This window comes from Gadus morhua, chromosome 8, assembly GCF_902167405.1.
Source record: "Gadus morhua chromosome 8, gadMor3.0, whole genome shotgun sequence".
NCBI classification, from domain to species: Eukaryota; Metazoa; Chordata; class Actinopteri; order Gadiformes; family Gadidae; genus Gadus; species Gadus morhua.
In genome coordinates, this window is record NC_044055.1 from 8,292,623 (window position 1) to 8,315,840 (window position 23,218).

The 23,218-nt window shown below is 49.3% G+C and overlaps 2 protein-coding genes and 1 long non-coding RNA gene across 8 annotated transcripts in view; 1 reads left to right on the forward strand and 2 right to left on the reverse strand.

The window, feature by feature from the left end:
• Window positions 1-938, reverse strand: part of LOC115549541 (uncharacterized) — a 26,786-nt gene extending 25,848 nt beyond the window's left edge. Inside the window, exon 1 of the long non-coding RNA XR_003977779.1 lies at window positions 711-938. This is a non-coding gene — a long non-coding RNA (uncharacterized LOC115549541). The remainder of the gene's footprint in view (window positions 1-710) is intronic.
• Window positions 1-8,360, forward strand: part of lpin2 (lipin 2) — a 24,255-nt gene extending 15,895 nt beyond the window's left edge. For all 6 annotated transcript variants that reach the window (XM_030364765.1, XM_030364763.1, XM_030364762.1 and 3 more), the window contains exons 16-20: window positions 949-1,035; window positions 1,281-1,433; window positions 2,739-2,853; window positions 3,739-3,842; window positions 4,933-8,360. In XM_030364765.1, coding sequence (XP_030220625.1) covers window positions 949-1,035; window positions 1,281-1,433; window positions 2,739-2,853; window positions 3,739-3,842; window positions 4,933-5,077 — 604 coding nt within the window. In that variant the 3' untranslated portion in view covers window positions 5,078-8,360. The remainder of the gene's footprint in view (window positions 1-948; window positions 1,036-1,280; window positions 1,434-2,738; window positions 2,854-3,738; window positions 3,843-4,932) is intronic.
• Window positions 8,361-8,827: 467 nt separating this feature from the next.
• emilin2a (elastin microfibril interfacer 2a) lies at window positions 8,828-22,971 on the reverse strand. Its single transcript, XM_030364759.1, has 9 exons — window positions 22,531-22,971; window positions 21,945-22,070; window positions 20,856-21,049; window positions 18,482-20,467; window positions 12,691-13,017; window positions 11,237-11,284; window positions 10,702-10,755; window positions 10,040-10,183; window positions 8,828-9,706 (listed from the first exon to the last, which is right to left on the reverse strand). The coding sequence occupies exons 1-9, from the start codon at window positions 22,647-22,649 to the stop codon at window positions 9,378-9,380; spliced, it is 3,327 nt and encodes a 1,108-aa protein (XP_030220619.1). The 5' UTR covers window positions 22,650-22,971; the 3' UTR covers window positions 8,828-9,377.
• Window positions 22,972-23,218: the final 247 nt, after the last annotated feature.

The window sequence follows — 23,218 nt, forward strand, 5'->3', positions numbered from 1 at the left end:
ATCTGGAACAGTGTATGAGCCGTTCCTTGGCTATCGTGATGCTGACGCACTTTTGGTGTATTTTATTTGAGTAAAAGACAAAAAGGGTCCTGGTAGTCAATGACAACCAGGGAACTAGGACAACTTTCTTTCGAATGTTAAGAAGACACTGGCGGTTTAAAGTTTGGTGGGAGATGGATGGTATTGGGTTGGACGGACAGACAGATCAACAGACGGGCTGTGTGAAAGGTCTAAATCCCAGGCGGCCCCACTTCCCGGAGCCGGTGTTATCTATAGCCATGCGGTTACCCATAGAAACGGCACAAGCTGTTCTGTAAATGGCCCCCGCCAGAATTAGCCCTTATTAATGCAGTCGGCAGATGACTTCTATTTTTACACATGCCTGCGCTTTTTTCAATTAGTCTGAAGACCCCAGCCAGCCTTTTTTCCTTTTTTATTGTGTTTTATTCATTTATTGTTTTGTGACGTTGTGAAGTCGATGTGTCGGTTCCTGTAACTCTCCCAGGGCTGTGCTCATAGGTGGCCCACATCAAACGGCTGATGATTGACTGGAGCTTATTATATCGCCCACTGTGTGTGTGTGTGTGTGTGCGTGTGTGGGTGCTGTTGTCATCATTGGAGGAGCAATGAGCACTGGGGTTTTTAATGAGTCCATTTACATTTCAGAGCAGATGGATCCCTAAGCTGGGGTTAAGACAGGACAGGGTTACCTGTGTGTGTGTGTGTGTGTGTGTGTGTGTGTGTGTGTGTGTGTGTGTGTGTGTGTTCTCTCTCATTATCTCAAAGAAAAGGGGTTCTCGATGTCTTGTCTCCCTTGGACAGAGCGCAGGAAGGTTTATTTTTTTTTTCACACCCACGCACATGTACACTTCAGTGCTTCTCCTGCCTCTTCTCCTGACCGTGTGTGCGTGTGTGTTTGTGTGTGTGTGTGTGTGTGTGTGTGTCAAGGTCTGACGTCTTTGGCCAGATTCTGCCACAGCTGGGCAAAGACTGGACTCACCAGGGCATCGCCAAGCTGTACCACTCAGTCGCAGAGTAAGAGATGGATAGACGCCGACCTTGCATCCGCTCTTTTTATATCTTCCAAGATTACGTTTGTAATCCGGTCTAGGTCAAAGGTCAACCTGCCAAGTGTGGCTGTAATGTCATTTTAAACGTGTAATTTTAAACGACCAATTTGTTTGCAGACCAAATTTGAGTCAGAGATTCGTCATGGCGTCTAACAGTGGGGGTCGTGCGTCTGTGTCTTGTTTCCTCCTCCGTCCTGGCAACGTCTGAAGGAACGGCTACAAGTTCCTGTACTGCTCGGCGCGGGCCATCGGCATGGCGGACATGACGCGAGGCTACCTGCAGTGGGTCAACGATGAAGGCACCATCCTGCCCCGGGGCCCGCTGATGCTGTCTCCCAGCAGCCTCTTCTCTGCCTTCCACAGGTATAGCGCACGGGTTACGTTAAAGGGGGCATGTCATACCACCAGGTGTGATTGTGTCGAGCCGTTTCAAGCCGTTTTTTGAAAATCGGCCTCTTCCGACATCACAGGTGGGCGTGTCCACCTAGACGTGCGCTGACTAGATCAGTCTACCAGCCTACCCCAGTGGACTGTGGCAAATGTTGCTCATCTATCCGTCGTGCTTCTAGGTGGACACGCCCACTTGTGATGTCAAGAGACACAGATTTTTAAAACGGCAAGAGACACAGATTTCTCTCTCTGACAAACAGATTTTTAAAATGCTTCAGTCCGAAGTGACTAAAAACAAACGGTTCATAAACACATTTCACGGCGGAGTCAACCATGCAAGGCGACAGCCAGCACGTCAGGAGTAGTCGGGGTACGGTGCCTTGCTCAGGAACACTTCGATACTCGAGCTAAGAGGAGCCAGGGATCAAACTAGCAACCTTCCGGTTACAAGCTAACCCGCTCCACCTCCTGAGCTAAGCCGACCCCAATGCGACACAAATGCACGCACACACTCACGACCTCAGCACTGTCCAACGCTGAATGAAATCCTTGTTCCTCCCAGACTGCTGCCGACATAACTTTTAGGATTGTGTCTTTTTAAACAAGCACGCACGCATCAAAAACACGCACACAGTCTGGCCTCGGCACTGTCCGACTGAATAAAATCATTGTTCATCCCTGACTGCTGCGAAATAAACTTCAAGGATTGTGTCTTTTCACACACACACACACACACACACACACAAACACACACACTCTGGCCTAAGCACTGTCCAACTCTGAATGAAATCATTGTTCATCCCTGCCTGCTGCGTTCCCCCTTTGAGATAACGCCTCCTCCTAGCCCCGCCCACTTCCTCCCGCCCTCACCCTGTTCCCAGTGTACTAAGCTAGCCGCTGAAACTTGGGCTTATATTCTTACCGTCTCCCTCCCCTTCCTTCTCCTCCCCGGGCCACTCCACTGCCTTCAGTCTTAAACCCCTCATAAATCTCCCATCTGTATTCAGGATACCCTTTCCTCACTTATGTTTTGCTCGTCCGCCGAAGCGATTGCATTGTTATTGATTGTGTGGGAATCGCGGGCTGATGTGTTTTTGTTTTTGTTTTGTTTGTGTTTTTTTATCCCCCTCGATTCATAACAATGACTTTTAGATTGTGTGTGTGTGTGTGTGTGTGTGTGTGTGTGTGTGTGTGTGTGTGTTCTTAACGTGCATGCGCCCCCTAGCTAGCTTATTGCAATGCCGGTCTTGATCCGTCCCCCCGTCTCTCTCCCCCAAGGGAGGTGATCGAGAAGAAGCCGGAGATCTTCAAGATCGAGTGCCTCACGGACATCAAGAACCTGTTCCTCCACAACAAGCAGCCGTTCCACGCCGCCTTCGGGAACCGGACCAACGTGAGTCCCGGGCGAGTGCCCAAGATGACGAGGATTTGGGTTGTTATTCCTATTTGTGTGTGTGTGTGTGTGTGTGTGTGTGTGTGTGTGTGTGTGTGTGTGTGTGTGTGTGTGTGTGTGTGTGTGTGTGTGTGTGTGTGTGTGTGTGTGTGTTTGTTTTCGTCCTCCTGGCGCATGTACCCGGTGTCTTGTGTTGACTGGCTCTCGGGATGCAATACACCCTGGCTCTGGCTTCAGTAGAAGAGGAGGAGGAGGCCTGAGGAGGCTCAGGCAGGGGGCTCAGCCCAGACGGAGGTCATCTGTGGCGACTGGGGACCGGTCCCTGGTCGATGATGGGTGGGGGGGAGGGGGTTGGGAAGCTTAAGCAGGCCACAGGGTGTCATTCTCAGCTGCACAAACACCCCCTACCCACCTGTCCTCCCAGCTGGGACAGCCAACAACACACGTACACATAAACACACAGATTGACAAACACACACACACAGATTGACTAACAAACACACAGATTGACTAACGAACACACACACATTGTGACACACACACGCACACAGATACACACAGATTGACACACACACACACACACACACACACAAACAGATTGGCACACGCACACACACACACTGCCCGTCACTCACTCTCTTTTTCAACCAAAGAGTGACTTCCAGAAATAACAGCGTCATGCACCAACAGGAAATTGACGTCTTAATATCATTAGCGGTTGTTGTTTGCTTTGTACGCTACCGTGACTCACGCCTCCACGCCCCCCTCAACCCCCCTCCTCGCACCACCAGAGACGGACCCCCCCCCCCCCCCCCCCCCCCCCCCCCCCCTCCTCCCTCCTCCCTCCTCCTCTAACCACACCCCTCTCCGTCTGGCCCGTCCCAGGACGTCTTCGCCTACAAGGAGGTGGGGGTTCCTGTGTGCCGCATCTTCACCGTCAACCCCAAGGGGGAGCTGATCCAGGAGCAGACCCGGGGGAACAAGACCTCGTGAGTCCCCCCCTCCTCTCTCTCCCCCCCCCCCCCCCCCCCCGCAAGATGAACACCCCGCGGTCACCAATCGACACAACGCACATCCTGTTGTGGTGCTGCTGGCTGTTGTTGTTGTTGTTGTTGTTGTCTAATCTCGGGGAGCCGGCGTAATGTGGTCGTGGCTGGTGTCCTGGGCTCTGAGCCGGGGTCTTTGATACTTGGCTGACGAGGCGTCCCTCCGGGGGGGGCGGGGGAGGCGAGTGGATGTTGATCCGCCGCCGCCGCGCTCGGCGCATTTCAATGGGATGTAAAGTGTCTGTGAGAGCCCTGGAAAGCGCTCCACAAATGGAATGCATTACACTTGTTGTTTTGATTATTATTGTTTCGGCCGCGTAGTCACACCTTGTGTTTGTGGTTTTCTCTCTCTGCTCTCTCTCTCTCTCGCTCTCCCTGCCTCACTCTCTCTTCCCCCCCCCCCACCTCTCTCTCTCTGTCTCTCTGTCTCTCTGTCTCTCTGTCTCTCTGTCTCTCTGTCTCTCTGTCTGTGTCTGTCTGTCTGTCTCTCTCTGTCTCTCTGTCCCTCTGTCTCTCTCTCTCTCTCTGCCTCTCTCTCCCTCTCTCTCTCTCTCTCTCTCTCTCCCTCTCTCTCTCTCTCTGCCTCTCTCTGCCTCTCTCTCTGCCTCTCTCTCTCTGCCTCTCTGCCTCTCTGCCTCTCTGTCTCTCTCTCTCTCTCTCTCTCTCTCTCTCTCTCTCTCTCTCTCTCTCTCTCTCTCTCTCTCTCTCTCTCTCTCTCTCTCTCTCTCTCTCTCTCTCTCTCTCTCTCTCTCTGCCTCTCTGTCTCTCTGTCTCTCTGTCTCTCTCCCTCTCTCTCTCTCTCTCTCTCTGCCTCTCTCTCTCTCTCTCTCTCTCTCTCTCTCTCTCTCTCTCTCTCTGCCTCTCTGTCTCTCTGTCTCTCTCTCTCTCTCTCTCTCTCTCTCTCTCTCTCTCTCTCTCTCTCTCTCTCTCTCTCTCTCTCTCTCTCTCTCTCTGCCTCTCTCTCTGTCTCTCTCTCTGTCTCTCTCTGCCTCTCTCTCTCTCTGCCTCTCTCTCTGCCTCTCTCTCCATATAGCTACTGCCGACTGAGTGAGTTGGTGGAGCATGTTTTCCCGCTGCTGAACAAGGAGCAGAACCAAGCGTTCTCCATGCCAGAGTACAGCTCCTTCTGTTACTGGCGCCAGCCCATACCTGACATCAACCCCGACGAGCATCTCTGATCGTACGCACGCAGCCACAAACGCACACACACACAAGCACACACACACGCCAAACCCCTCACACGCACGGCGACACACGCAAAGAACCCAACGACAGCAAGTACAACACTTCTAGACTTCTAGTAGCCAGCACTCATGCCCCCCCCCCCCCCCCCCCCCCCTTCACACCAGCTTTTCCGGTTCAAACAGAAAACGTAATGCAACGCACAAAATGCAAAGAGGTAGGAGTTCAGGAACATAGGAAAACCGCTGAACCCCTCGCTCTTTTTAAGCAATGGATATGAAGAAGTCTTCCCTTTCACTCATCTTGCTGAACACACACACACGTGTACGTTGGTACCGGACGGACGTCGATCAAACCAGAGGGAACCGGACACTGGGATACTGGGCGTGGCCGGGGCAGCACTGAGCCTCCACAGTTCGACTGCTGGATGCAACTGAGCCCATATGTGTGTGTGTCTCTCTCTTTATCTCACGCCCCGTTCTCGGACCTCCAACCCGGACTATGCATGACTCCAGATCAGAGGAGTGGGTTGGTCGTTCCGGTGCTGCTGGATGAAGCCCCCCCCCGCCCCCCCCGAGTGGCACCGGGGTTCCCATGACAACGCACTTAACCGCTAGGCGTCTCCAAGGCGAGGGTCACGTTGTAGAGCGCCGCTATGTGCCGCCTGATTTAGCATCATCAGTTAGATCTGTTTCAACTCTAAACAAGGAGGAGCTGAGGGTCCTGAAGCAAATAATAAAAAAAAAAAAAGAATAGTTCACTAGATTTTCTGCCAGCTAACCAACAATAATGTGATCTTGCTGGTTTATTTTTGTTTATCCTCCGTCTCCTCTCGAGTCGTGCTCCACGAAGGCGCTCTGAGGCTCTGGAGGAGCCCGATTGAAGTGCTGATGTTTCATGTTTGGTTGCACTCACAACCCCCCCCCCCCCCCCCCCCCCCCCCCCCCCTCTCCTCACACCTCTGCTCCTCGGTGCAAGTTTTGGGCTGAGCGACAGCTCCGGGGTCGCTAGGGAGATGACAGCACTAGGGTACAATGCTATACAAGGCCTGGACGTAGGACTGTGTGCCGCGGGACGGGCATAATGGTCTGATAAGGAGAGATGGAGGTTGTGTGAGAGGTTTAGACTCATCGGTGTTTAGCCCGGTGTGTTAAAAGAAAACAGTTTGGATAATGTTTTTTTTGTGCGTTTGTTCACAATCTTGTTATCAACTCCCATGTCTTTGTTTCCCCCCCCCCCCCCATTAACAATGCAGTAATTATTTATCTTAATGTTAAGTTATTAATTATTATTTTTTGTAAATATTTGTTCACCAGTGCAGATTGTAAATGCGTGATTGTTTGAGTGCAGGTTAATTTAAAGACTAGCGCTAATCACCAGAGATGGCTAGCTATGGCTTAACGGTGTGTTTCCTAGCCGTTTCAATTTTATATATTGTCAGTGCTCTTTGTTTCCGTCTGCAGCAGTAATGGGAGGTGAGCTCCTAGAGTCCACAGAAGTTTGCCAGCAAACCACCTTCTGTGTGTGTTAAAGTGGGCATCGGTAACGTCTGTGTGTGTGTGTGTGTGTGTGTGTGTGTGTGTGTGTGTGTGTGTGTGTGTGTGTGTGTGTGTGTGTGTGTGTGAGAGTGTGTGTGAGTGAGTGAGTGAAAAATCTATGATTACTTCCGCGAGGTCATTTCAGTTTTATTTTATTTTTGAACGACCACTGGCCTTTGTCCGGCACTGGGTGTATTTGGGTGGCAGCCTTTACCCAAACTTTGTAAGAGGTTAACGCATAACAACACACACGCACACACCACCACCAAGCCCAGCCTTATCCGAAGCACTTTGCCTTTGCTGCACCCTCACCAACACATAGGATACCTTCAACGTTGCGCGTCTTCCGCCCACGTCTGCTTCACCCAACGATGAGGCACCAGAGAACAATGCTCTTGAAGCTATATGTATATGTTTCTTTATATTTGTTTTACTTTGCGTCCTCTATCTACGCATTTGCTTTGTCAGATTTGCTGAGTGTGTTTTTTGTGTATGATATATATGACACACAGCCTATTGATGTACTGTGGCTGGTTAGTTTTTCTCCTTGGTTTAATAGGGAGAACACTCCATAGGAAGGCAGACGGTAGACTCTATAAGCAACCGCACACCGATGCTATGGTGAATAAACATCACCAGATGTTGGCCTCGCATCTCACATGCGTCCTGTCATCAAGCAGAGTGTGGAAAGCATCGTTTTCAGGATCGCCTGATGGCAGTCTGGTGTAATGAGGTTAGAATAATAATGTGCGTGTGTGTGTCTGCGTGCACAAGGCCAATCCTTGGCCGCCGCGATATTCAAATAGGAACCAGGTTAAGGCGCGGCGATTAGTGGGAACACTGGCATCGGGTGTGCTGTCGGCGTGAACAGCGACTACTTGAGAGGAACATGAAGCACTTTGCGGCACTCGTGCACGCCCAGACGAGACGGCGGACGCTGGAGGTCTGGCTGTGGAATCCCAAAGGTTCAGGGCCCCACCGGTGGTACAACGGTGTGGGAAAGAGAAGGAAGATCCACGCTAGGCGAGACGTTAAGGGGACTGAAAAAAAAAAAAAAAGCACAGAAATGTACGGTGACAGCTATTCCTTCATCTAGAATTCATTTGTTCCTTGACAAGATAGGTATTTGTGTGACATGGGCATTGATTTTATTTCACTTTTTTTTTTGCAAGACGGGCAGGATGGTTTTGGTTTGTGGAGCGTCAGATGCATGTTTGTCACAGTGGTATTCTTTTTGTTTGTGCGTTTGTTTTTGATGTATGGTGAAGTCAAATTGATCTGATAAAAATAGAGAAAAAAACAATTCCATTCTTTCTATGAAAGGGATACATCTTGGGTGGAACGTTCACAATGCATCGTGTCTCCTCCTGGTATGATATATTGTTTGATCTTACAACTGCTGTGGAAAATGCCATATGCTGAAATCTATATTTGCCTCTTGTCTTTGATGCCTTTTTGTTTTTTATCTCGCATTTCTTTTCTGATATGTCATCTTTTTGTGGGAATCGATTAGACAGTTTATTGCTTCTTTCTGTTTGGAGGTAGATCCTGCTATTTGATTACGTCCGGCAAATGTAAATACCTGAAGTGTATATTCTGTATTGATTTGTAATAAAGTAAGTGTTGAAAAAAATGTTTACAGAGCAAAGTTGTGAGTGAGAGATATAAATATCGGCCCTCTTGAAGCTAACTAAGATTTGCTTGTGGTCATGTTTGTGTTAAAATAAAGTTTCTAACCAAATTAGTGTGCGGGCATGTTATTTTATAGTTCTTTCCCTCCGGGCTCGGGCAAAGATGGAAAAGGTTAAATGGCTGCCATCAAGGTCAATATTCACTTAAAGGTGACATATACCACCAGGTGCGATTAGCCGTTGAATGCCATTTTGAAATCTGCGTCTTCTGACATCAAAAGTGGTCGTGTCCACCTAGATGTGTGCTGGATAGATCAGTCTACCAGCCTACCCAGTGGACTGTAGCAAACGTTGCTCATTTATCCATCATATATCTAGGTGGACACGCCCAGTTTGATGTCAGAAGAGGCAGATTTTCAAAACGGTTTGTAATGGCTGATCACACACTAGTTTTTATGTCACCTTAAACGGCTTCTGCCTTTTCAGGGCAAGAAATGGGTGACCGTATTGAAGATTTTCCACCTTCAATACAGCCTCTGATAGTGTTCTCTAAATATGGACCAGTTTGACTGCTCGGTTGTTTAATTCATTCAGTGCGACGTAACTTTTATTGATCATTAATCATGTTTGAGAATAGATTACAAAAGGAAGATAAGTTGATAAGGGTGATATGATGTTATATCGCCTTGTTTTAGATTTAAGTATTAACTGGCTGAATAAGTGACTTAGGTGCATTTGTATAAAACATAATCAGCTTTCATTTACAAACGTTTATACATAATTCATTTTGAAGTTACAAAGTAGGTACAAAAATGTTGAATAATACAGAAATATATTAGCTACAAAAAAGCTTCTCGTTTTTGATATCATAAAAGATTCTTTGGGAAAAACAACTTGAAAACATATGTGTGCACCCTTATCCCAACCTAGAACCACAATGTGAACTTCCATGTCAGGTAGGCTACTTGGCTTCGCTCAGAGTGGGTAGGCCGACAGCAAACCAGTCGATAAGGCATTCAATACGTCTCTTCTACATCCCACAGTCTGCCTGGGCTGGAAAACAAAACAAAAAACAGTCCCTTTGTGTTTTATGGCACCGTCGTCTTTACCTCCCCCACGCCGCCCTGTTAGCTCCTGCTCTGCGGCGTGTAGAGGAAGACGCCGCTATACGTGGAGCGTGCCACCAGGTCGTCGGAAGAGGCCAGCTTGCCGGCGGTCTGCATCAAGCCCACACGGTGGCCCTTCTTCAGAGACAGGACGAGGCTGAACGACACGGGGCCTCCGCAGCTGCCGCAACCGCTAACCTCCCTCCTCCCCAGTAGCGGGGGAACAGCACTCTGCAGCTTCTGGACGCTGCGGTTGTTAACGGACAGCGTCGCCACCAGGGGTTCCCCTGCCCCGGCCGTCAGCACGCCCGACACCAGATAGCGCCCGTCCATCGGTGCGGTGAACATTCCTAAGAGGACGGGTGGTGGATGATGGGAGGGAGGAGAGGTGAGTTGTATGGTGTCCGGGTGGATTTAAAAGGAAAAACAAAGCATGACACATAATGGATTTGCTTTGGATTGATCCTGGTTCAAATCTGGACTCCATGCGCACGGATTAAAAAGGGTCAGATACAGTGTCAAAACGGCAATTGTACTGCATGAATTTCCTTTTATTAGTTGAGCTTGTACTGAACTCATGGATGTGTCACGAAGAAGTGCAGAGGTAGCAGTGCACATGCAGACAGGCCACTGACAAATGTTTACCCCCCCCCCCCCCTTGCAGCTCAACAGTGCTGTTTTACCTGTGCTGGTGCTGTAGTGTCCACCGTCATTGACCAGCACTTTGTTGAAGCGGATGGGGCCAGTGCTTCCATAGAGGGAGTACTGCTGAGTGAGGCCCACGGAGAAGGAGACTGGCTCCACCGTAGAGCTGGGGTCTGCCAGTACTGCATGGTGCAGGAGGAATCGAATGGAAGTAAGGTAAGACACGTCAGTCATTGAAATGCTAGTAGGCGTTTAGGTTGTCAGGAACAACGCCACAGTTTTCAATGAATGATTAAATCGATAAACGATTAAAATTCCCGTCACAGGTGGAGGCAAAGTAACAGCTTGTCTTTTAGAGTGTAGTTTTTGGTTTCCCGCTAATGGGGAAAGAAAGTTTTTTAGAAGGACGTATACATTACCAACCATATGTTTGAAGTTCTTACACAACACAGCGTTGAATGACAAAAATAAATGGTTGCAGTTTGGTAGTATCTTTCTTTTTTATGTGAATTTGGCTCCAGATCCTGTGGTATACAGATTTTCAACTGGAGGGCATAAGAAAAAGAGTCGCAGGGCATCATGCCAAATGCATAATCTTAAGAAAGAAGCCAATTAAATACATTGCGTTTCAATGTTAATTAGTCTCCAATGGCTGACATGGTCTACATCCAGAGCAGGGACGAGGAGGAGGGGGTTTCACCTGCGGACTGGACTGTCGGAGCTCTGTTCCAGGGGATCTCTGCTGCAACAGGAACTGAAGAAAGGTAAGACAAAAATGAAACTGTGTGGACTCACATATTATACTTTGCACGCTAAAATGATAGCAGCACTCTAGGCAAGGTGACAACAAAGGGGTTGCATGTTTATTTTTAAACCAGTCTCGCTCACAGGGATGGCTGGTGAGATATTTGCATTTCAAATCCACATTTCATTGATTAAATTTTGCTGGCAGGTGCCATGAAGCTGCATATGATTTGTTTGAGGTGTTGACTATTGCCAGAGCTGTGAATGAAATGGGACACAGGATCAGCTCGGTTCATTGTATTTTAAGTGTATGCATCTTAAGCTGCATAAATATGTTATGTGCTCAGTCGCATATAAAACAAAGTGATATAGCTAGAATATTTCCTCTTCCTAAAATGAGACGTCTTCTAGGAACTCTCATCTGGCAGTGAGTAAGAATAAATGAACAAGCACCACTTATTTCATACTTTTATTTATAATAACGTTCTTACCTGGACTGAGGTGAGACTTGAGCGACACAGGCATCACTGGAAGATGGCCTGCAAAACACCAGCAAAAAAACAATTGAATAAATGAAGCAGAAAACTACTTGACGATTAGTGATTATGATGAAACTGGCTTTGGCAGTAAAATATTAGTAGACTTCACACACGTAAAAATAGTTTTGCACAGTTGCCCGGACTGGAACATCGCTAAGAGAGCACAGCAGTAGCTGAAGCTTTTCAGACGAGAGGTGAGAAAAGACATTTAAACACACTGCTCTAACGCAGTCTAACCAATCGGGACGCTTCGCTTGCCTATCACCATCAGAGATGGCTTTGCTCTGATGGCCGCTGTTGCTGCAGTTATGTTAACTCTCTCGGTTCTCAGTACTGAGCAGCTGCCAAGTTTTGTGAGTTTTTCTTGTCTGAACTTTTTTTGTTTGCTCCTTTTTGGTTATAATACCGTCACCATGATAAGGAAATATTCAAGCCACCGCAGACGCGCATGCTGAGAAGGAGTGTTGTACGTCAGAAAGCAAAAGGCCATGCTGTTTCATTTCAGGGAAAAACAACTCAAACGACTAAACACCAGGGGGTGGTTCTCAACACAGGGTTTACAAACTAAAAAGTTAGACCACAATCTAGGATGCATAATCATGGTTAACGTGGGCGAGCCGTGTCGTGTGGTCGGGTGTCGGCTAGAGACTGAGACGAGGTGAGAAAGAGTTGCATCAAAACAAGTCATGGTGTTTTTTGGTGCTCCGTTTTGAATTGCACGATTTGATGCACTACACTGCTATGACTAAATACTAATTACTATGATTGCGATCACGGCTTTCTGAGCAATGTTATCCATCAACCAAAGGATGCTGTCAAGTGCTGCTTCCTTTTCATGGGAAGAACACGTTTTTTTAATTAAAGTAATAGTCTCAAAAGATTTTTATGTAAATAAACGTCACTGACTAGTGACTACACAAGGCAACAGGATGGGGACTGAGCTTATGGACATGTGGTTAGTGCCACGTTTCCATCACCCAGCAGTGGTGGTTCCGCCAGAGAGGTTGGACGGAGTTACAGAGCGTGAAGCGAGATACCGTTTTTAAAGGTTTCTTTTAGCGTTTCCAACTGCCAACTGACTTGACGTCACACTGTCTGGATCTCTAGGAAGCCGTGGAAGTGAGGACCGAAAAACACACTTAAATTATCACTTGCGTGATCGGTGTCGCCAAAGGGAACGACACGGATGTCTTCGAGATTACCGCTTTGAATGACTTTTTTTATCTAATGAAAAGTAAAGAAAAGGGAATATATTGGAACAACTTTCTCCTTTCTTTTTTTCTTCATAGTTCTGTTATCTGACCTCTTTCTAAATGTGGACATTTATTTGCCACCTGTAGGTGGCAGCAAACAGCATGAAGTCCCTCTTTAAACCTAGGTTTTGATTCAACCAAATACACACAGACCTGGAGCTCCGGCGAAGCCCTGCAAGGGCACGGGGGCCTCGTCCTCCACACCCCTCCTCACGGTCATCCTGCGCGGGAAGCCCGGGGGTCCGGCCTCCCCGGTCTCCAACACCGGTCTTTTGGGGGGCTGCTGGGGGCTTGAGGGCTTGGCGTTGCTTGAGGGCCTGAGTTGGGGTCCGAGCGGGGTCCTGGCCTGGTGGTGCGTGTTGGGCAGAGCCACGCTGGGGGGCGACTGCCGGGGGTTGGGGATGATGAAGGGAATGTGGATGTGGGGGACGCGCTTGGGTGGAGCAGGAGAACCAGGGGTCTCGGCGTTCAGGGTCGTTCCTTGAGGGTGGGAGGGGGGGGGGCAGAGAGGGGTGATGAGTCGGATGAAGAGGAATCATAGTTTCTACTAAGTTCAACGTGTGGTGGGATCAACAGCCCGTCTGTGTGAGACAGTACACAACGCATGCCGCCCTCTACCCTCCTGGGAGCCGGGCTGAAGGGGATGTTCAGTTTGAGGTCAACATTTGGCAGTATGCCCTGATACCCCCCCCACCCCCCCCCCCCCTCCCCTTTCTATTAGACATCCCACCAAATATTTTGCAGCATATAACACGTATAATGTTGGCCCACGCCAAACACAGCAACTGCACAATATGTACGAGTCCTCATAAATCGCTCTTGTTTCCCCACAACACCAATATCTCCACCGTCCCTCGTGGCTGTCCTAATGGCTTGCTGCTATTGAGCCAAATTACACTGTGATTCAACGATTTTGTGTTGTTGCGTTTGGTTTTCACTGTTGACATTATAACTTGTCGGGAAAAGAGACGTTTACGTTTCGTAATGCGTGCGAAAGCTGGGAAATGAGGATTGTGTGCAAATACGATGTTGGTGTAAAGTAGAGCTACACGCACACACACACACACACACACACACACACACACACACACACACACACACACACACACACACACAATCTCTCTGCACTCGAGTAGAGACATTGAGATTTGGTTCTTGTGGTGTAGGTAACAAATAACATTACTGTCCCGAACACAAAAAGACACACACACACACACACACACACACACACACACACACACACACACACACACACACACACACACACACACACACACACACACACACACACACACACACACACACAGAGACACACATGTCAGGTCAACAGCTGCATGTGATTTGAAACATCGGATGTCAGTGACGGTCACAAGTTAACATCCTTGACTCACTATAAACCTCTCTATTTATCCACCAGCGTGTCGCCAGCCTGCGTCAGACGATTGCGTTCCTCCGGCCCCTGTCATACGAGACCACAGACCACTCTCCAAAGCCCACTCGCAATAAAAAGATAGGAGAGGGCGAATTAAAGCATGTAATCCCGTTGTACTCGGATAATCACAAATCTCTCCCTCATTTCCTCTCCTCGACTCCTTCAGGGCTGCTGGCTGACAGAGTGCATATTTCCCATGAGCGCTAGGGCTCCGAATCACTACGGGTACAACCGCAAAACACACACACACACACACACACACACACAAATACACGGACACACAAATGCAAACACAGGCACACAAAGCACATATTCAAACTAACACAAACACACACACACACAAACACACGCAAAACACACATGCAAACACACCACGAAAGCGAAAGCATATTTCCGCACCCTCACACTCACACCCACCGACCCACAGATACCAGGGGTATAATAGGGGGTACGCATAGGGGCTACGGCGCTTTCATTTGGTGTAATGTATTAAAAGTTTTATACATCAAATTACCTTACCTTTAACCAGCACCCTGTGTGCCTGTATTAGCATGCCCGCCCCCATTAGCATGCCCGCACTATGGCCTAGCCGTTGTCGCGGCAATGGACTGATCACCAGACGAAGACTGGGGCAGTGCGTGTCCGTGTGAATGTGTGTGTGTGTGTGTGTGTGTGTGTGTGTGTGTGTGTGTGTGTGTGTGTGTGTGTGTGTGTGGGTGTGTGTGTGTGTGTGTGTGTGTGTGTGTGTGTGTGTGTGTGTGTGTGTGTGTGTGTGTATGGGTGTGTGGGTGGGTGGGGGTGTATGTGTGTGTGTTGCGTACGATAATACATGAACACACATTCACAGACGTCTCCGGCATGCATGTTACTCATCTAATTCTCCCGGCACACATCAGGGGAGCTTGAACCAACACACGTACACACACACATCTTTATGACCGCAATCTATGCGCAGTGATATTAATGACGGGAGGGTGGAGGATTGTAGTCGGTGAGAGATGCACCTGAGGGATTTCTTCTGCATTTGTGTGTGCGTGTGTCTGTGAGAGAGACGTTTGTCTGACGTATGTGCACATGCAGACGTGTGTGTGTGTGTGTGTGTGTGTGTGTGTGTGTGTGTGTGTGTGTGTGTGTGTGTGCGTGTGTGTGTGTGTGTGTGTGTGTGTGTGTGTGTGTGTGTGTGAGTGTGAGTGTGTGTGTCCAAGTCCATTCTCTTCAGAATATTTCCAGATGGACTCCGAGTTTCTCAGAACCCCAGGGCTGTCAGACCGAGTGGAAACAGTTCACCTCCGGGGATTCAACAACAACCGAACCTCTGCTAACAAGCGGAGAGTCGTGTACAGTAAATATCATTCTCCTGTTGAAGCAACTCTCGGTACACTCGCAAGGTGGTCTCTCCACCAATCCCTCCCAACTCCAACCTCACTAGGCTGCTTTTGATGCTGCCCGTGTGGTATTTTTTCTGCTCGCTGGAGCCGGCCACCACCTCAGCCCCTGCCTCAAGATCCACAAGATCAACGGTGGGAAGAGGAAGTGATCCATGAAATCCAAACAAGCTTGTCTTATCCCACCCCCACTCCCCTTGCCCCTGAATCAACCGCAGGTATTTCTCTCTGTTGTTTGTATGTGTGTGTGTGTGTTTTGTTCTTCTTCTCTATTGTTTTGAAGGGCTCCCTGTGTGTGAATGCTTCCAGGGCGAGGCAGGAGGAAATAAGTGGCGTGGCCGTCTGACATTTCTGGGGGAGAGAGTAAAGATCTCAGCGGGCACAGAGGGGTGGGAAGGGAGGAGGCGAGAGGAAGAGTGGGGGGAAAAAAAAGGGTGAGAAGGTTGGGAGGGGAAAGGGTGGGGACCCCCACCATAAAAAGGAAGGCGTGAGGTAATGGGGGGGGGGGGGAGGTCAAATTTGTGGAGCCACCAGACGGCATTGTCAATAAATTATGTTATTACACAGGACCACACACACCCAAAATCCCACTTTAGACGTTCCGAAAAAAACGGATGCTTTTCATTGTGTGTGGAAACAGAACCTTGATATTAACCTCTCTCTTCCGTTTGGCAGTCCAGCGGTGGTGGGGGCGGGGGGAGGATGTTCAGGGCTGGGCAGCAGAACCTCTTTCGGCGCTGATTGCAGCAGCTGCCTTTGAGTCTTTTGGGGCTGGCGATTTGCAACGGAGAGCTTTCGCAAATCCTCGCTCGCCAATCGCAATCGAGCGAGGGCTCTGGCGATTGCGCAAGAATATGGTTCCCTGTGATTTTATTACAACACTTCATCTGTTACGCAGTCACCTCAGGGGTTCCCGCGTAGTCTCAGAAGTCGAGTAATGGAGCGTAAGTTCCGACATTTTTCGGAAAAGATTTTGCCCTTGCTGACACCCCTACATCTGGGACGCTGATCACAGTCTTTCCCAAGTTTAGCCTAAATCATTTCAGATACTTTCCTAAAATAATGAAAATGATCCATCCTTCTCTTTTTGTGGCTTCATTGTGCAAGCCATCTCTGTGCTAGTTGTTACCAGCTCCGGCAGTCTAGTAAAGCAAATAGGGGGTAATAGATAAGGAGGAAAACTGAAATGGTTTGGAACCTGGGATTTCTTTCAAATGACGAATGTATTCAGGAAGGGATATGAAAACCTCCCCGGTCACTACTCGCAATCTAGCTAGGCCTTTATTTTCTGTACTTTATCGGTTGCTCTTGTTTGCTTTTCTCCAAATCACCATTTAAGGTAATAAAATCAAATATTCCCCTTTTTCAAAAACAAGCAAAACTCCAACCTCCATACTTGGTCTACCAAGTTAACACAAGTCGCCCCACACTTTCCTCTCACGTTTCCAAACTTTGCACCATCATGCACCCAGAACACCCCAACGATGGATGGAGCAAATAACACTTCTCCACCCATCCCTCCACCCCTGCGGTCCCAGACTAGCACACCCAAAGTCTGTTTCTTTGTTATTGTCTTTTCCCCCCCTTTTTTGGACGGTGTGCCCCTTGTGATTCGACAGAAAAGGGAGGCCCCAGGGCTGGAATGGGGGGCCCCTTTCGCTCATGACATCAGCGGTAAAAGCAGCATCTGGTCCTGGGTGTGGAGCCCTGGTTGCTCCCCTCTCTCCCCTCCGTCACGGAGAGGCTCCAGCAATGGTGAGTCAGGGTCTCTAATGAGCAGCAGGAATCTCAGGGGGTCGGCTGCATGCACGCTCCCAAGCCTGGCTGGCTGGGAAGGCGTGTGTGTGTGTGTGTGTGTGTGTGTGTGTGTGTGTGTGTGTGTGTGTGTGTGTGTGTGTGTGTGTGTGTGTGTGTGTGTGTGTGTGTGTGTGTGTGCATTCGTCCCTGCTTGTGTGTGCAAGTGTGTGTTTGTGGGTGTGACTGCATGTGGGTGTGTGCGCGTTTGGAGCAATTTAAAAGAGTGAGAACGTGATCGTAGGCATGTGCGTGTGTTTGTGTGCATTTACACGTTAACTCGAGTGCGGTTGATAAAATATTCGGTTTTGAGTGGCAACACATTTCCTTGTCATGTACGTAAAAGCGCTACACCCTATCAGGCTGCATAATGTGCAAAAACACTCAAACGCCGACACTATCCTATGGCTGCGTAGGCTAGTGCACAGTGCTGGCCAGGAGGCAGAGAAACAGCAACAAGTCAAATGAGCGGCGCCAGGAGAGCCGAGAAGAGACATACCGCATGAGACGTCTCTAAGCTTCCCCTCTTCGCCGGAGACAATCCTTCCCTTGAACGTCACACTTCAAACCCTAATGGAGAATAATGATCCGACCCGGGCAGGCAAGGGGCGACTCCATCTCAGGTCCCTGCAGTGTCTTTGAATTCTAAATGACGTGGCCGGGGGCGACTGAGTGTGAGTGGCCCATTGAGATGCACAGCGTTCCACCACCGCTGGAGATACTCCGCAGCCATATGTCGGAGAGCACCCCCCCCCCCCCCCCCCCCCCCCCCCCCCCCCCCCTCCCCCTTCCTCACCCACCCCCATCCCCACAACATCAACACCACTACAACCAACACCAGATAAACAAGCACAACACACACACCTAAGCACCTCAAAGTCATCAGAGCATTGACCTCGAATACTAATGCATTCCCTGCCACATTTTGGCTATGGGGCAACACTTTGTCACACGGTGTTGATTTCATGACGCAAGCAGAGTCACTGGTTGCGCAGATGTGTGTGTGTGTAAATAATTCCCGGACACAGGATGTTGAAAAGAGAAGGCCCTAAGGCCATTGTTTTCTCGGCGCCATTGTCTCATCTCTTAATCGACTTGTTTAAAGTATTACAGATCAGACTTGCCAATGACATTAGAAAATAAGGACAAACAGCAACTAAACACTCTGCATGGAATGTGTTGCGGTCTGTATTTCATTACTGAATGAAATTGGGTCCCCTGGCCCCTCGAACCCGATGGCCCTGCGACTACAGATCATCCAGTACAAACCAATATATATTATCGATGTGAGTTTTAGACTAATAAGGTATATATCTGCATGTGTGTGACTCACCTGGCTGTTTTTCATTCACGTCCTTTAGCACGTGCTTGGCCAATGCAGAGAGCTGTACCTGCACACTCTGCAGGGAGTTCCGCAGAGAATGGATGTCCCCAGTGTGGGACCCAACCGTGGCATTGGTCCTCTGGACAGAGCCCTGGAGACTGGCAATCTTCCTCTCAATGCCATCCCTGATTTGGATGGGGTTACTGGAAGCCACGGCCTGCCTTTCGCACACCTTTTCCAGTCTGGTCAAACGACCGTCGACGGTCGAAATGGTGTGCGCCACGGTTTGGGTGTTGTCTTTGCAACGACCCAGTTCCAATGACATGCGGTTATTGAGTGTATCAAGCCTGTTCCGGAGCCCTTCCATCTGCTGATAATGGGCTCTTTCTGCCCCGGGACCTGCCCCTGTAGGGGTGCCCAGGCCGCTGTGCCCTGCGTGGCAGCACGTAGAGTTGATTCTGTGGAGCTCGTGGTTGTGTATTCTCATCGAGTCGCCCACGCCTTTGACACTGCTGGCCAGGGCGATCACGTTGTTCTGGATGTTGACCAACCCCTTCTGGAAGCCGTCCATTGTGTTGACACTCTTCAGGTGACCCGCTGACACCCTCTCTACGATCTCCTCCAGGTTCCGGAGTTGTTCCGAATTTGTGCCGACGTCGGTGTGGAGAATTTCCAACTCTTTCTTACAGCGACCCAAGTCTTTCAAAATGGGATCCAGACTGGCCGTTGCGGGAGATGACCGTCCAGCACCGACCACGTCGTCAGAGCCGCGGTGTCCGAAGGCCACAACCGGGCCTTTGGCGGGGGACTTGTTGCCGTTGGTCTCCCCCTGGTTAGCGTCCACGCCGTCGTCCCCAAACAGTCCGGAGCTGTTGCTCATCTCAACCAACATGCCCGTGAACTGGTCCTCCATAGTGTTGAGACGCTCGTCCAGGAGCTGCCGGAGCTCATTGGCTTGGTCTTCCATCGCACGGCTCAGCTTCTCTTCGATGTAGAAGCAGTGCGTCTCTGCGTTCCGTTGCGTTATGTTCAGGCGCGCCTCCAACTCCTCGATGACTTGGCCGTACTCTTCCTCCGGTCGCGATTCGGACAGGAAGGCCAGCTCGTTGTCCATGCGCCCGTTCAGGATGATGTTGGCCTCGGCCACCCGGCTGATCTCCTTCCACAGCTCTTTGTGGTCGGTGCCATCCGGCTCCTGTTTGGGCGGCAGGGTCTGGCGCAGGTGGCGCACGGGTCCGTCCGCCGCCACCATGTCGAAGCGCAGCGCGTGGATCTCCTTCCTCAGCTCGGCGTCCTTTGAGTCGATCAGCCTGGTGAGGCGGCTCAGAGTCTGGTCCTGGCCCTCCTCGCAGATGGCCTGCAGGCTCTGGATCTTGTCGTTGCAGGAGCTCTGCTGCCTTCCCAGCTGCTCCTCCAGGTTCAGATCCACCTCCTTCCTCATCTGCCCCATCTTGCCTTCGACGTAGGTCTGGAGGATCGCCAGATCGGGCACCGACACGTCGCCGCCGCCGCCAACGCCGCCCTCCAGCACGCCGGGCGGTGGCGCCTGAGACTGCGCGGCGTCCATGAGCAGCTGGATCTGGCTCTCCTGGCTCGTCACCAGCCCGCGGAGCTCCTCCAAGGCGTCGTCTTTGCTCTGCATGGTGTGGGTCATGTCGTCCAGCCGGGCGATGATGTTCTCGATGCCTCTGTCTCCGATGGCGCCCTCTCCCCTGGTGGCCTGGTGACCGTCCAGCCCCACCGGGTTCTCATCCTCGCGGCCGGCCCCCGGCGCCACGCTGCCCGGCGGCCGCAGGTTGTTGAGCAGGGTCACCAGCATCTTGTTGGTGTCCTCCTGGATGTCCGTGCGCAGGTTGTCCGTCAGGCCGCTCAGCGCCGTCTGGAGGTCGACCACCACCTGCGAGAGGCGCTTCACCTCCCCCTCCAGGTGGCGCACCTTGTCGGGGCCTGGGCCGTGCCTGGCCTCGTGGTGGCCCGTCTCCCTCCGCTCTGGCCCTGGGGCGACAAGAGTACATCCGGAAGGGTTCGACTTTTGGTATTTTGGGGAAAAGCAACACATGGAGTGTAGTGGTAATAAAGCAGAACTTTTTTAATGTCACAAAAGGAGAATTTGTGTGTCTAGGCCCGATGATTAGTCTGGGATTCAATTAAAAAATAGATTCATCATAAAGACGCGATATGCACTTTGCATATGATGAACCTTGGGTGGAACGTTGGGATTTTCAATTCAGAAATATATTCTGCCGATATTATGTGAAATTCCTCCTTGATATTGTGATCAAATATCTTTCCACATCATCTTTGTTCCGATATGTCCAACAAATTGCGACAGACAAAAAGTATGTCGCAATTAACCAACATTTCACAATGTCTTTCTTCTTACTTTGTGCATGTCTGGTGGTATGTCCAGGATTTGGAGAGTAGAAGGGCTGGGATCCTCGTGGTACTGTTTGATGGTTGAGAGTTGGTTTCACATCTCTGCAGTCCTGACCCTGATATCCAGGACAGCATTTCCACTCCAACCGTGTGACTATCTTGAAGGCGATCTTGTACATTGGCCGAAATTGAGTTCTGTACCTGTCAGAAAAGGGCATATTGAAAGAGTTAGACAGAGGAAACAAGAAACCTTGTCAGACATGTGTTACACGGGACAACATGAGGGTAATCATGTGTGATCATGAGCTTAGAATTAGTAAACATAGTTTTTCCAGGGAATTATGATTGCGGCAACCCTCCCTTCCGATACAAAGAAGCTGACTCAATTTCCGAGAAGTCAGGACTCATGTCATTGGTAACATCTGGAAAGATATTTTTTTTCAACCAATCATAATTCTCATCTGAGATGACACTGTCTCCAGCACTGGCTTGACTAATGGAAAAGATACATCAGAGAATCCAAAAAGACAGCCTCTAGTCATGTGTGTTGCAATATCCTAGAATGAGTACAAAGATCTTACCCTGAAACATCTCAAGATAAATGTTTTTTAATCCTTTTCCCTGATGTTATAAGCGCTCATATCACACATTGCTGTTGCTTTACCTAAAACGTCATTATGTTCCCTACTCTCAGGTATTGTGAAAGTTAAATTAAACCACAGCCAGTCTCTGATTACAATAACTACTTCCTGGCATTGTTGACTTATCTCAATCCCCAAACAATCAACCATCCACTCAGTCAAAATGAAATCCATTTTGAAACAGCATTCATATTGTTACCGTGCAATCATAACAACGGGTGCTCTCAAACCTCTAATTACGATGCTATGAACGTAACATCTAATGCAACCAAAAAAATCCACTTTGTTCAAAGGATCAATCGCCTTATTAAAAAAACAAAACCCTTCAATTACGTGTGTGAGGTTTAGATGATCTGGCTCTGCTCCCGCATGCTAAACCTCCTGCTGGCACTAAACATAACGATCAATCAAACAAAACTTCATTGACTTTCCATCTTTGGTCCAGGGATGCTTACGTCACTTGTTGATCGCAGTTCTGCTGATAGGGGGGACAGGGTGCAGCCACGGGCTCCTCGAAGCTCTCCACTCCCTCCCGGACGGCGCAACTCACGTTCTTGTGCACGACGTACGCGCACCAATTCCTGCGAGAGTAGAAAAAAAAGTCTGGGATTTGTTTTTAGTTGGACAGAATTCGCTGAAAACACCCCCCTTCTCACTCCACTGACGGATGAACCACCTATATTAGAGACACCGTTCGTATCAGGGCCATGATATCGTGTGTAGTTGAATGATGTGTGTGTGAATCTGAATTCCTGTATACGTGCACTATGGCTCGGGTTCCGCTGTTCGATGGCTCTTATCGAATAAGATAAACAGAGACCGGTTTGGTCATGCTGACTGATAAAGTCCGTCTAAAAGTAGACACCCCATCTGTTTGGGCTGCTCAGAAAGCAAGATACGCATTTTAATGCAAAAGCACTTGAAAGTCTTTTTATTACAACATAAATCTAATTGTAGAAAAGGAGACAGATTCGGAGGTTTTTGGGTCATGGAAATGCTGGACTACAAACCTTTTTGGAGAAAAAAAATCACTGATCTTACCTATTTCTGTGCCTGTCTTCCACTCCAGTGTAGGCTGACCCCTGAAACAAGTCATACGGAGTCCCAGATGTCAAATAAAACTTGAGAAAAAAAGTCACAATGGTCCATTTCCAGTCCATATCTTCTGTTTGGTAATTCCTTAAATAGCCTACAAATAAATAAATCACACAAATAAAGCTATGTCGACATCGTTTACGACGAAGTAGGCTTGAGGGGGGAAGTCAGTGCGCCCTAGACCAAGAAATCTCAACTTCTACCAAGTCTTGACTCAGACTCAACTCTGCAACTCTCCTGTAATGACGTTAGGGGCCTACGCCCTCCTCTCCAGGACTAGGACCAAAAATAACATCGAAAGTCTTCTTGGTGTGACAACTCGATAGTAGGCTTTGGCTGAACTAACCCCCGGTGTGCAGCCTCAGAATGTGTCGCTTTCATTAGTAGAACAGAGCGTGGGGATAATTTGCGCAATAAGTGAATCAGAGGCAGATTGGATTTGCTGTTGGAAATACATCCTTGTTTGAAACGTGATGACCTCTCGCAACTTCGCACCCAGTTGATTAATTGAAGCGGCATGTTTATTAAGCATAAGCCAAAGTATTCGTGGGCATGCGTTTGTGTGCGCAGCGTGCTTGCGTCGCCATCACACGCGTGCGGACGCGTAATTCAGCCTGTGAGACGGGGTCATACT